Source organism: Coturnix japonica, chromosome 23 (genome assembly GCF_054131305.1).
Source record: "Coturnix japonica strain WE chromosome 23, WE-NBRP24, whole genome shotgun sequence".
NCBI lineage: Eukaryota > Metazoa > Chordata > Aves > Galliformes > Phasianidae > Coturnix > Coturnix japonica.
In genome coordinates, this window is record NC_140685.1 from 8,061,619 (window position 1) to 8,075,688 (window position 14,070).

The following is a 14,070-nucleotide window of genomic DNA, read 5'->3' on the forward strand; positions in this document are numbered from 1 at the left end:
AACAGAGGTCTTACTTTTGGCTTTTACGCTAATGGTTTCCTGGAAAGGAGTTCATCTCTGTGTTACCGAATTGATGTCTCCTCTCAGATTTCAGCAGAAATTGAACTGCTTTCCTTATGAGAAGAAAAAGGTAAATAAATTTTATAAATACACATTAAAATTCTAACGCCGTTTTAGTTTTACCACACAGCAGAAAGTAGTTTAAAACTTTATTAATCATAAGAGTGCTCAAAGCTCCAGGTACCAACAACTGCACCTCTGGCACATCAGGATGACAGATCTGATCTTCAATAAGAGCTGCACAGCACGTTCCTGTCACAGCAGTTCTGAGACTCCCGTCAGCTCAGCCAGACGGCTGCAGTGCTATTGACCGTGTCTTAGTAGAAACCACTCTTTTTATACTGAAAGGAAGCCATCTGAAGTCTAGATCTGAGTCTGTCTGCCTCCAGTTCTTGAAAAAAAGTTTCATCATCGTTTTGCATTATTGCAGTTTGCAGCTGTCGGATTTCCTTTTCCATTCTTGACCTCAGTTCTCTTTTTGTTTTCTGCAGCATCTGAACAGAACACAGGTATTAGCATACAGCATAAGGAAAGGAAAACACACAAAATCAAAAGTCCTTACTTGTGCTTGTGCTTTCTCTCTGGTTTGGATTTCTCGGCGTTCTTGAGATAAGGCTTCTGCTAGCATGGAGAACTAAGCACAATACATGTTTGAGCTGAACCAGATAAAGAACTGAAAGGTCTAGTATTAAAGATATTAACTGCCTACCTTAGCTGCAGTTAAACTTACCTGATCTCTGTAATAGTTCTCCATGGACTCCAGCTCGTTTTGATGCTCTCTTCTTTGCTCAGCACGCATCTCTTGAGCATATGCTCTCAGGTCCTTCAGTCTTTGCTTCTGAATTTCCAGGCCTTCTTCAAATAAGTTTTTAAATATCTGTCAATAATTAAAAAAGCAAACAAAATTTTCCTAGAAACTTAAAAAAGCTTTCTTGTTTTTGGGAGTACCAAACCTTTGTGAACATAAGGCTTAGATCAACCTATTTAATTTGAATACGTTGCTTTGTAAGTGTATGTTAACAGATTTCAGCTGCTTTACCTCCTGATGAAAGGATCATCACAAAAATGGGCCACTGCCCATGAAAAAGTGCAGTTACACATCTAGTCCTACTGGTACACACAGCTGAGCTATGTCTGTAATATTCAGTTAGCTGGAAATGTATGAAAAAGTCTATTTTTCATATTTGTTCAGTCAGGATGTGTAAGAGTGTCTAGAATAGCAAGGATACACTGATCGAGGTTTATTTTTCCTATATGAACTAAACTTTGAATGTGTGGAACTACAGCCCACCCTGCACTCTGTTGTTTAATTAAGAACGTTCACCCAGATTTCCAATAACAGGAAATCCAGCCTGCACTCACACTTCCCATTCATACAAAACAATTCTGCTGCACAGCTTCAGACACAAACAGTGCTCAGGTTGATAATAGTGAATTAATGCACAAAACTTCCTGGACTTTAAAAGGTGAGAACTGTGCAGCTACTCTTGTAAAATAAAATAACTGCCAGCTGAATTTAGCTGTGATGTACAGCCCTAAATAGAGTTCATCTGTCCAGAAGTCCACTTTATTTAACAAAGATCAGCGAAAGTAGTTTTTTTTGTCAGTTTCCATAACTGAAAATGTACGTTATTTTCTTTGGATAGTAGCTATGGGAACAACCTCTTAATTCTTCTGTTTCTGAAAACTCGGTTCTCCAGTTTGTCTTGATGTTAACCTTGTTTTTCCATGCTGACAGTGAACCTTTTTCTCCTTTCCTTAACACTATCAAGCATCCTTCTTTGCTTTACAGCGGCCTGCCTTCCACCATCTCAGTGCTTCCAAAGAAGGAACCTTTTCATCATGGCTTTGACTGCCCAGCCACTTAATCCTGGCTCCTTTGTTCTGTTCACTTAAGTTGCCTCTGTCTACTTCTACCATTATTTGCACTACGATACTACAGGTCCTTAGCAATGGTGTCCAAACAATACAGAAGAATTCCATGCTTGCAAAGTGAAACAACTTGGACTCACCCTTTCTTCCCTTGTCCTAGCCCGCATCATCTTGGCACGCAGCTGGACACGGTAATCTTCATAGTATTTCCTGGCTCTAACAACTTGCTGGCGTTTCTCTCTCACCTTATTCTCAGTCCATTTCTGGCGGTAGATGCGCTGCTTAAATTCTTGCTAAATGGAAAAAAGTTGCTGTAAGACCACCAAGCTCTCAATAGATTTGCTGTAAGCCAAGTTTTATTGATCGTTTCTAATAGTGTCCTTAACTAAGAAACTCCTTATCCCAGTTTTAAAGCTTTAAAATACAAATGCAATGTAATCACCGCTGACTTGTGCCATCAACAGTACTATATAATTAAGGAGTCAGAGTTGCCATAGTTGCTGGTGCTTTTAACATGAAAAGCAGCAGCCTGAAGTTTCTCTTCCTCGTGTGTTCTCAGCTTGTTTGTGTTTTACAGCAGCAGCTAAATGCAGTAGTAGTATTCCATTCCAAATGGCCACGCAGCAAAGAGGTTACGTGGCATTTGAGACCACAGTTACTCAAAAGACATAAAGTTGTCATAAAATAAGAAGCCCTTTCAATGAACAGGGAGGATTTTAGCTACCTCAGTGTGAAGGTTTCCGTATTATGTAACAAATACCCTTCAAAGAACATACCAGTCTCTTGTTGTGGTCTCGATCTTTTTTAATAATTGCAGCAAGTAGCTCGTGCTTCTTCAGGGCTTGTTGAATCTGGAAGTTTAATTGAAAAAAGAAATAAAAAATAGTAACTTGTAATATTCTGCAGAACGGGCATTTGTATGTAGGAGCTATCCCAGAAATATTGCCTTTTTACTATGCTGTTTATATTGAGTTAATGTGCATAAGGTAATCACTGTAGCAAACACTACTAATGATGCTGATAACATAGACCTTACAAATACAAGTTCTGTTAAATAGAAATGTGAGTGTAAATAAGCAGTATCCGTGCTCTATCTCACAGCTGAGACATGCAGTGTGAAAGGATGTGTTCAGGATGTGCGTGTCCTTATCCATGCTGCAGAGAGTCAGGATGATTTTACTATGAGATACCTTTCTGTCAGAAGTGCTATCCCTGCTGATGCTTAAAAGGTAAGAATATGAACACTCACTTCATTTTGGAGTTTGAGTCTAGCCCTGCCAGAAGCTGCTTTAAGCTGTTGAGTCTGCGCGAGCTGCTGCCGCCACATTTTGTTCATAGTGTGCTGGGAAATATGCAGGTGGGGAAACTCTTCCAGTAGCTGAACCAGTAGGTCATCATCCCCAACTTTCACTACAGGGTAAAGAAAAACATAAGCAATAAATTCCTTGAGACTACATTTAGTGCTAAATTCTTCCAGGCAGTATCAGTCTAAGTTAGGAAATACTTTGGATTGAACAGTGTATGCAGCTACCATGCTGTTGTTACGATGTCAAGCTCAATTCAGCAGCACACAGGATCTCTCTCAACGCAGCAGCTGAGAAACCAATCCCAAGTAAGTGGCTTTTTTACTTTTCTGCCAAAGAACGGCTCTTATAGCTCAGGTTTCACGTCTCTCTCTTTACCATGTTTAATCCCATTTAGAGAGGTACTCCATTCTTTCTTCAGATGGTTCAGATTGTCACTAATAAGTCACAACTTTCTTTGTCTCCTTCATTAGCTCCAGCAACCTACACTTGCCAAAAACAAACCAAAAAGCCCCATCAGTGTCCTTGACCACCATTCAGGCACATCAGGGGATTGTACCATGACCTTACACAAAAACATGCATAATGCTGTTGGGCAGTATTGAGCTGTTCTTGGAACATCACTGACTCAGCAAAGCCTACAGCAATGTTACTGTTACAACAGCAGGGTCTTTTCCTACCAAACATTCTGCTCATCCGCCTGCATATGGTTTAGCACCAACCCACTAAAGCTAGAAGCCCAGTTTTAAATAATACAAGTTCAGGAAAAGAAAAAAGTGGGGGGAAAAAAACCTGAGCTCAGAGTATAGAGGAGCAAACACAGGAGTAGCAGGAATGGAAACAAGCTTTGAAAATAATCCAGGAGAGTTTAAAGAGGTAGCAAGTGGGTCCGAGCTTTGAACTGTGCATGGGTGGTTCATATTTACTTAAAGCACTATCTTCCGTAACAAAAATCCAGACATATGGAGGTCATAAGAAGGGGAAAGTGCTACAGCTGACTGGTATATATTGGACCAGTGCCTTTATGCTTGGAGTTCAACACATGCTTTCAAAGGATGCCAGTTTTCCACCAAGTATAGTTTTGCATTTCTTACTTGGAGCTGCTTTCTTTGGCTTCGTAGTCCCTCGTTTTGGAATCCACTGGCTGTATCTGGGATTCCAAGGTGTGGTTTTTCTAGAATAAACTTTCACTGGCTGAGGGATTTTTGGAGATTCTTTGAAGATGTTTTCCTTGTATTCTTGTTCCTTTGGAGCAGACGTAAAACAGACGGAGAGCAGGTATGAGAAGGGCAAGAATGACAGATCTCATAGTTTGGGTATCAGAATGTAAATGGCATTAAAAATTGTAGAATGAGAAACTGGAGATACTGAATTGAATTCTTCAGAAGTCGAAAATTTACCAAATGCGGTCCAGGGTTCAGATAAAGGTTACATCTCTATTGCATAACCTCAGCTCTTTTGCAGCACTGAGCAGTACTGCAGCAGCCTGTGGACCTCTACTGCAAAGGCTGTGAAAACGGCCAGTGCATCTGAGTCAAGGTGTTTTTGTACCCAGAAGATGTGCATAGAGCCTGGATGGAGGATTTAGACAAGTTTTAAAATAACTAGCAAAATAATGCTTTACATACCAGTTCCTTGACTTCTTCTCTGAGTTTGGAAAGTCTAAGCCTCTCCTGAGCTTCATAAATTCTTAGTTCATTTTCATAAGCTTCAGCGACCATCTAGAAAGCAAAAGTAAGAGGAACTTCGCAGAGAAAATAACCAATCCATATGGATAAATACCTCCTTAACTTTTTCAGAATATGGGTTAAAATTGTTTCTTCCACTTAAAACTCTTTTTTTTTCTGCAGTATGTGGAGTCTACATCTCTTTTAATCGTCTACAAATACAGCAGTACAAGATCATAAAAGTGGGCCAAATGCCACCAGTAAATAAGGACATTCAGTTCCAGTGCTCTTAGCATAACTGTACTAAGAACAACTAACAGGTCTAACCCTGAAGTTACCTTTGCTTCTTGTGTTCTTTCATCCCTTTCTTTTTGCAACTTGTTGCGTATTTTCTTCATTTGGCCTTTTCCATTACTGCAAAATATGTCTTCTGACTCAGAAACGAGTTGATGCTGAGATGAGGGTGATGGTGGAGAAAGGGATCGTGTCCTGCTTGGGTACTTCAGGTGTGGTATGTCTGTAAGGAAAGGTGTTTCAGTAACTATCCAGCTTCAAACAGAGAAAAAAACCCCGCCAGCCAAGTTAAAAACCATCAACAGTAAAACTGAAATTATATCCAAGTGTATATACAGGGTCATTATAAAATGAGATTGCTACCAGCACAGAACTTAGTAAAACTGTGTAGGTCGGTGCACCAGCTTTACAGAAGAAGGCCTTTTTCCCAGTCTAAAACTTGTGTGTCATAAGAATCATTACCTCGCTCAGCTTTCCTTCTGTGATAATCCATGACACTGTCACTGTGCTGGGACAAATTGTCTTCATCTGTCGCCTCTTCTCTGCTACGCCCACCCAGAGCTCTCTTTAACATCTGTTGGACAGATTTTTGGGAAAGGGGTCAGGTTCAATTGTCTGTTCAAATTTAGAACTGCCACATCCAGTGTTAATTGCAGATTTCTTTCTCATTAATGTTAAATTTATGTTATTGCTTCCCACTGTTATTTCTAAGGCTGGCTTGTCTGGATACAACAAAGATTTGACTTACTGAATCTAGTTCTTGTAACCTGCAAGAAAGGTTTTGTGATACTTGATGCAGCTGTTGCTTAGACAGGTTTTCCTTTGTTGTTCTGTGGGAAAGAGGCTCTTCAAGTGAATCTACGGTAGAATATTCATATCTGGGGGAAAAAGAATCATTTATATTGTGAGAACTTTGAGATAAACGTTACCTCATACAATTCCAGCTCACTTTTTGCATAAGCACATTTTTATAGGATGAAGTAAAGCTCATTGTGTAAGGGCTCACAACTGTATTTAAGAACATGTACACATGATGAAGTAGGAAAGAAAGGCTTCTGCTGGAGTGATGCAGTCATGCAGCTGAGGTTGATGCCTCATTAAAAAAAATAAGCTGTACAGGAAATGGCTCAGCTCCAAGAAAAACGAACTTGCCTCTTCTTTCTAAGCAGATGTCTTGATTCAGGACTTGGAGGTTGTGTTATTTGTTCAGTGTGTGAGGAGAATTTCTGATCTAAGAGTGAAGCAGCCGTAGAAGTCCCACATGCCCAAGGAACCTTGAAAAATGATCAAGAGCAAAAATTCAGAATTACACAGTAATGTTCAGAAGTACCACGGATTATGGTAGGACAGATCCTACAACAGCATTTATAGAAGAACCATCTCAAGCCATATGATCACACACACAGTAGATGTTTAAAGAAATAAGCCAGCAAAAATACAGGTCAGTTTAAGAATCATCTACAGCAAAGCCACCCAATGAGAATAGGGAAGTCTACATATCAGTGTCCCCATATACTACCTCACTAGCCTGGGATTAGTGCCAGGTAGTGCACTAAGCAAGCTGAACTTAGTGCTGAGTATGGACTAAGCAGCAATTCAAAGCAAACAGACTAAGATAAATCACTTCTGTCCTTACACCAATGCTTTAGTATTGTTTGTTAGCTTATTTATTCAGACTAGACTAATTCAGGGTCAGCATGCACACACTTGTAAGTATACCAACTGAAAATGAGTTTTAAAGGACAGTGCTTTAAGCAGACAAGTCTGTGAGAACCTCTTGTGGCTGCAGAAGGCACACAGAAAAAAGTGTTTTCCAGTACAGTTACAGAATGGCATCTACTGAACAGTTTGTAGGTTTTGAAACTAAATTCATTGACATCTAAACAACCTCATAACACCAAATTCTTACTAATTTAGAATACTGATACACAAGAAGTGTATGTTCTCTCTGAGTAAGACAAAGAAATGGTAACAACTTGTGATTAATTAGAACTCTACATGTACTGGTGTTTATCCTTCCTGGAGGAAACACTTCCTAAAAGAACTGATGTGACTGGTAAACTGTACGTAGCTATTGCCTAATAACATTGCGCTACTAACTGTACTCCTGAATTGAAGTGAGAAGCCCAGAGGTGCCACAAAATAACAAGAAAAGTAACTGGAAATCCAAAAGCACTGACTGAACTTCCACAAAGGTGGTGAACTTGTAACATCTACCTTCACGTTGTCCTCAGCATCATTCGAGACCGTCCTGTCTCCTGCTGCAGAATCAGATGACAGGTTAGTGTCAGTCACTCATATAGACTGCAGTGTGCTTTTTAATGTGGGAACAGCTACAAAGAAAATGTTATCTGTGGCCTTTTGAACTCAGTCATCCAAAGAGAACAGAATGACAAGGGAACTGCTCACACGGCTATGACATTCGTTTCAGTAATTTTTCAGGATTTAGATTTTCAGTGTCATAGGAGTGCTATGGAAACTAGAAAGGTAATCAGTGTCTCCCAGGCAACAGAGAAAATAAGCATGAAAACTACTTTATAGACCTTTTCTACAATAGCAATTAAGAACCTTCTCCTCAGTCTGAAAATGGCTTGTTTGGGCCGCATCCCCCTGCTCAGAATAAGGTCATCCAGAGAAGTGATTTCTGCACTACAGGTGCATCTTAACTGATTTAAGTAAGAAAGGAATAGTACCCGGGCTATTTTCTCAAGCACAAGTAGGATAGTATATATAGATAGGAAGTAACCTGGCTATATACAAAGCCAAAAATCCACCAAGAGAATTTTAAATAGACGCACTGGTAGTTTTAGAGCCGTGTTTTCTGTACTACAAATAAAATCTAAGGCAACATTTGACACATGGAGTTGTTCTGCAGGAAGCAAAATTTTCTCTCACCAGGATTCTTTCTTGACAGAAGAACATCTGAAACATCTTCAGATTTTTGTGTAAGGGATATTTCAAGCTGGAAGAAAAAGCAAGAAAAATGAGACAGGAAGGTAATACATTGTTTGCTTGTGTATGGCAATCAGTGCTGATTTCATTGCTAGCTGCATAATAATATAACCGCGATTAAATTGTCAGCTATACTGCAAACTGTGCAGGTATTGCATAGTATGCATCTCCATGTGTGCAATATAAACACCCCTCTCAATTAGATGGTTTTAAAATGAAAGGAGTATTGATTAATAAAAAACAAAGGACCAGTTTTTACTTACAGTAGGAGATTCCAGTTCTTGACTGTTAACCAAAGCTGCCGACCGAGTGTCCAGTCTCTGGTGATCTGTCTGTACAGGATCACAGAACCTGGCTTCAGCAGGCTGAAATGGTGGTAGCAAAGGAACAGCCTGGCATATCGGCTCCCTGAGTCTTTGAGCACTGGAACTGAAACGCTCTTTTGGCAGTTCAGTGCTCTGAATGGACTCCAAGGATCCTTAAGAGACCAAAATAAAGAACTTGAAGTTAAAAGTGTTATCTGCAGAAGTGGCATGTCATTTCTGTATATCATCCGTGTACATTAGAGGGAAGATTAAGTATCTAATGCTAATTACCATATTTGTTTGATTGCACAGAAATGTTAAATTGAGCCTACCTATCAGTTGTTTTAATGAATCTATTTCTGTACATGCATAGGTATGACTTAACAGCATAGATATTTAAATTTGAGTGGAGTTCCAAAAGAAGCAGAATTTTTATTTGTGACTTATTTACTTGTATTCATTGACACATTTAAACTGCTGAACTGTTCTGGTAGTGGCAAAGCAGATACCAATTTTGCTATCTGTAGAAATGCTATACAGGTTAGTCTTAAAAATACATATTTATCCAAGCTCACCTTCCCCTCTCTCTGAGAATGAATAAGCAGCATTTCCAAGTCGAATTAACTCACTGGTAGATTCCGAACCATCTACGTCACGCAGTGGGACAAAGCATTCTGACTGGGACCTAAGAGGAATATGAAGTGATCAAATGTTTACTCTAAAATAGTCTGTGCCTCTTCAGTCCACAAGGTGGAGATGCAGAAGAGTCCCAACTCTGCCTCAGTCAGCCAGCTAGAACAGTGTGGGATATAGGAGGCCAGCTTCCACCAAACAAACCCACGTAGAAGTCAGGAAGACGGATCTAATGCAATGCAACTAAAATGGAATCATTTAAAGGTGGGACAAAGTTCTTAATGAATTTTGCTTCACAGGTAAAATAAGGGAAACAATGCCATCAGAATTCTCCAAAGCAAAAACGATCTAGAGATGTTTTTCTGCCCAGCTAGAGGAGAAAGTTAGTTCATGTTCCATTTGAGGGATCTAATAGAGTGTTTCCTCCCTGCATATTGCTGAGAACTACTGGCTCCTCTACAGATGTGCAGATGTGCAAAAACAACAGTAACTTACTGTGTCAATGCATGTCTTCAAAGTTATTCTTACCCGTCAACTGATGAAAGTCTCAAAGGTGGCATAAGTTGACCAGCGTTGCTTTCCAGCTGCTCTGGAGATACAGTCTGAATTGTGCCATTGGGCAGTAGGTCCATCTCATCTGTTAGTAATGAGGAGGCATTAATTTTCAGGAAAAAATAATTTTATATCTTAACTAAAAGGTTTTATCTCCATTATTATCAAAATTGTTTAAGGGTCTTTATATGTGTATATATATAACATTATAAATACTTTAAAAATATTATAAATATTATATTTAAAATTACAGAATGGCGTGGATGGGAGAATCCATAATAATTTATCACCAGAACAGAATACCTTAAACATGGAAATCTGTCCTCACCTCCATTTTGAGAAGAGGATTCACTGGCTTCTTCTGTAAGATATTCCAACAAACCATCAAAGATTTCAAGGAGGTTTCTGATAGACTCCCTTTCTCCTTTCACAATGTTCTCTCCTTAAGAGAAGGTACAGTCACGTATTAATAATTACTAATTTATTATTTATTAATAATTACTTTGAAGGTCTTCAAAGAATAGGATTTTTCTGAATGTGACTGGAAATCCTTGTGAAGGTGCCAGCTCAGAGCACAGCTGGTCACTCATGTATGGCTGCCCCCATAAACTTAATATATCTTAAAAGCTTCCTAAAGTTGCATATTTTCAGCTCTAATAACTGAAAGCTTACAGATGCTGTATCCAACTCCACTATACATCTATATAAACATTATATAGATACTTACATAGTAGTCAGGGTTATATAATAGGGCATATGGTTCTTATGAAGTGTCCAAATTAAACCAAATGTATATAGTGCTTGTCCACAGTACAACTACTCACCAGTGATGTGTGACAAGCTGACCTGCAAGTAGTCCAATGCCAGAGAATCTATTACAGCTTGTACATTATGTGCATCGTCCTCTTGGCTTCTAGGAGTAGCTATGAAATCTGTTTAAAACAAATATGTACGTTTTATGCTATCAGAATTGACAGCTTCTTGATGCTGTTTTTACTTACTCTACTTTTAGTTTAAAAATCCTAATTTGGAAGTAGAAAATGATTTGGTGAAAAGTTCAACAATGATATGATTGTATGAAAGCGTTAATGAAAAATAAGCATAAATTAGTATGCCCTGTAGATATGGGGATCCCATCAGCTGAAGTGCTGAATACAAGGATATGGTCCAGGTGAACAGTTTTCATTCTTCACTCCCAGTGCACACAATACTCAGTGCAAAGTTTGCAAACCTGAACCTGTTCCTTGTAAAACATGCAGAGGCAGAAAGAAGCATCTTTAGGAATTAACGTCCCCACCTGGTACCTTTTCTCCTAAGATCGACTCATAAAGACGAACAAACACATCAGCTCCACACTCCGAGAGGTGCGTTATGTGCTGCTTTACGTGACAGCTCCTTAGAAGATCATTGGCAACGTCAACCCAGTCTATAAAGAAGGAGAATACGTTAACAATAGAACCTAAAGACATATTAGTACGGGTATATAGTTATAGGGAAAGATGGAACTGCTTCAGGTGCCTTTAATGAGGCCATGTGCTCAGTGTTGGTGTATCATGGCAGTGATGCTCTGCACCCATTCATTTCCATTAGAGCTGTTTGCAGTGAGCACACACAGCTCGCTCCGCTCCTACCTGTGCGCTCAGCGCTGCTCATGGCGCTGCCAACAGCCGCCAAAGCTCCAACGGCCCCGAGCGGGGCGGGCTGAGCCGGAAGGGGCGGTACCGGCCGCCATGGGAACCGGGCCGGGCTGGGGGAGGGTTTGAGCCTCAAGGCCGGGCCGCGTGTCCTGCCGCGATCCCCGCGATGTTGTCCCGTGTTTGGGCACAACCGCCCGGCCCGGGCCTACAGCGCTTCCCCTGCATCGCATCGCATCGCATCGCATCGCAGCGCCTGCTGCAAGGAGCTGGGCCGCGAAATGGCGGCGGCCCCGCTTCAGGCCCCGAAGGGCGGGCGGCTGTTGGGTTGTTTGGTGTTAACACGAAGAAAATAAGGAGGGGAGAGCGCTGGATCCGGCGGCACGAGGTGCAGAGTTCACTGTAAACAGGAGGGTGACGGGGCTGGTCAGGGAGGTGCAAAGCAACGAGATAATCTCCAAGGACAATAACGTTAGACAGTGTATGGAGTGAGAGTTGGCATTTAGGCATACTGATCTGTGTGCTGTTGGATGGTGCTGTGCAGTTTCTTTAACCCTCCAGCCCTCCCCTCACATCCTGTGCTGGAGCTCTGCGATCTCCTTGCAGCAAGTCATGCAGAACTAATGGTGTCCTTCAGCTCCTGCAGCGTGACAGAGGCAGCTGAGATCCTAATTATTACTAAAAATAACGACTGCCAGCAAGCAAACATCAGCGACAATAACAGCTGGAACCAGGGACTTAGTTTGTAAATATATATAATCAAATGCACATATTGCTTAAATGAACTTGCACGTGTGGGAGCCAGTGCTCACCAGCACTCCTGAAATCAGGACTAAAGCACAGGTTTCAATCCGATACACACAGCTTTGCCAAGCTCTTTTGATTTGCGTGTGATGGCTTCAAGTAAGAGAACAGGAAAATCAACAGTGATGTTTAACTTAAAGGGGTGGGACACAGAAATGAGGAAGTTTTCTTTCGTAAAGGAAATGAAAAGGAGCGAGGTGCAGCCTGAGTGCACACACACAGAGCAGGCCCCAAGGTTTTGTGTTTCTTTGGTCCTCAGCAAGGTTAAATACACAGCGACAGAAGAGACAAAGTTATAAATAAACAGATCGGAGTGAGCTGTGCTAAGCTGTGTGAAGTAAGAATAAGAAGAGGCTGGATAATTTGCTGCTAACTTTCAGAGCCTTCACGCAGCCTGTTTGCAGATCCATCAGGAGGGTGGGTAGGTATGGAGTGTTAAATGGGGTATTTGAGGGGATAAATAGGGTATTTGAGGGGATAACTTCGGAGCTTGTCTCTTTGTGTCAGTGACTTCAATTGAAAAACAACACCCAGGAGGATCCACAATATAAAATCGTTAGGAAACAATTCGTGCCAAATCAAACCATCATTATGCTTTGTTTGTAAATCATTTGGGGGCCCAGATCTCAAATATTGGGTGTACTGTCAGTGTGGAGGCAGGGATTGTTATAAGTGCTTATAAAGGAGGAAAAACAAGATAGGCTGCAGCTTTGTCTGATAAGGGAGGGGATTCAGATGGTAGGAATATACACAAAAGGTATAAATAAATAGTGAACGATTCACTGATTTTGATAACTCGCTTCGTTTTGGGCCCCCTGTTCTTATCAGGAGGGGGTGTTGAAACGTAAATGCTTTTCAGATAGTGTACAGTTAAACTGAAATGCAGTGCATGGTGTGTTAGGAGTGGGATATAACACAATGTGTGTAGCTGTTAAACGCAGCTCTTGTTATTTTTGTTTCAGAAAAACCTCAGACCGTGAGTTCTGTGAGGAGGTGGGAGGATATAAATGGAGTGTGAAGGCATTTCTCCCTCCTTATGCTGTGTGTGCACTGGGCTGCCAGTAGAGCTGTTATGTACCAGGCCTCACCTCGTTGCTGTGCCCGGAGCCACAGGTGTGAGCTGTTGGTTCCTCCTGGGGCTCCCAAAGGAGGCAGATAAGCAGCGCAGCAGCCACGTCAGCTGCTCCATGTTTGCTGTGCTGTCAGCGTTGTCCCTGCGTGCACTGCTGCACTCCTGGTGACCTTTGAATGGCTGGGGAAAGTAAAAATAGTGACTAATAGTAACTGTATCCAATGCAGGTATGTGCAGCTTGGAAGCGTGCAGTGGGTAAGGGCAGGGTATGAGAGCGCTGCACAGCATTTAATCCGGCTGCTCTCCTGATTATTTGTGGCCAACCTGTGAAGGCCGCGAGGATTTGCGCCTCTAACTCCTTTAATCGCCCGGAAAGCGAGAGCGGGGCTTCCAGTAACGATGACTGGATAACACAGCGACTGGATAACACAGCCCTGTTTATCTGGATAACAGCCCCGTTTATCGCTCGGAGCCCTTGAGACCTTCCCCAGGTGGTTCCTCAGTGTCTGTGGGGCCGCAGCATCACCACACACACAGCATCTAACACAGCATCACCACACACGGCTGCGGCCCCTGCTCTCCCACCCCGCCGTTCTCTCATCGCACTAATGGCTGCTCGTTACACCCCGAGGCCTCTCTTGGCCCCAGGCCCCGACCCGCCTCCTGACACCCGCAGTGCGCAGGCGCAGCCGCGAGCGGAGGGGGGTGGGGGTGGGGGAGGAGCGGGCGGTGTCGGCACAAGCCCCGCCCCCAAGGGAGGGGCACTTCCGGCGCGCAGCCCGTCAATCATTCCGAGGGGGCGGGGCATTGCGGCGGCTCGGGCCGCTTGTGTAACGGGGGAGGGATCTGCGCATGCGTCACCGCCCGGCTCCCAGCAGCCCGCGCGGCGCCGTATATAACCGGCATCGGGGCGGTGAGGCG

General features: G+C 42.1%; 1 protein-coding gene across 7 annotated transcripts; it reads right to left on the reverse strand.

Annotated features, from left to right (window-relative positions):
* Nucleotides 1-196: 196 nt before the first annotated feature.
* On the reverse strand, nucleotides 197-13,807 carry CEP95 (centrosomal protein 95). Of its 7 annotated transcripts, XM_085523044.1 has the most exons (22): nucleotides 13,474-13,807; nucleotides 13,166-13,329; nucleotides 10,937-11,065; nucleotides 10,464-10,571; nucleotides 9,968-10,081; nucleotides 9,616-9,724; nucleotides 9,030-9,139; nucleotides 8,413-8,627; nucleotides 8,093-8,159; nucleotides 7,415-7,458; nucleotides 6,350-6,471; nucleotides 5,946-6,075; nucleotides 5,660-5,771; nucleotides 5,242-5,420; nucleotides 4,865-4,957; nucleotides 4,331-4,481; nucleotides 3,182-3,342; nucleotides 2,709-2,783; nucleotides 2,073-2,225; nucleotides 791-937; nucleotides 623-694; nucleotides 197-554 (listed from the first exon to the last, which is right to left on the reverse strand). In XM_085523044.1, exons 6-22 carry the CDS (start codon nucleotides 9,717-9,719, stop codon nucleotides 378-380), a joined length of 2,112 nt encoding a protein of 703 aa, XP_085379170.1. In that variant the 5' UTR covers nucleotides 9,720-9,724; nucleotides 9,968-10,081; nucleotides 10,464-10,571; nucleotides 10,937-11,065; nucleotides 13,166-13,329; nucleotides 13,474-13,807; the 3' UTR covers nucleotides 197-377. The 7 variants fall into 7 exon arrangements, with proteins under 7 accessions (XP_085379170.1, XP_085379169.1, XP_085379171.1 ...); XM_085523043.1 differs by having other exon boundaries at nucleotides 13,166-13,790; XM_085523045.1 differs by lacking the exons at nucleotides 13,166-13,329; nucleotides 13,474-13,807 and adding an exon at nucleotides 11,271-11,328 and having other exon boundaries at nucleotides 10,944-11,065.
* Between the last annotated feature and the right edge of the window lie 263 nt (nucleotides 13,808-14,070).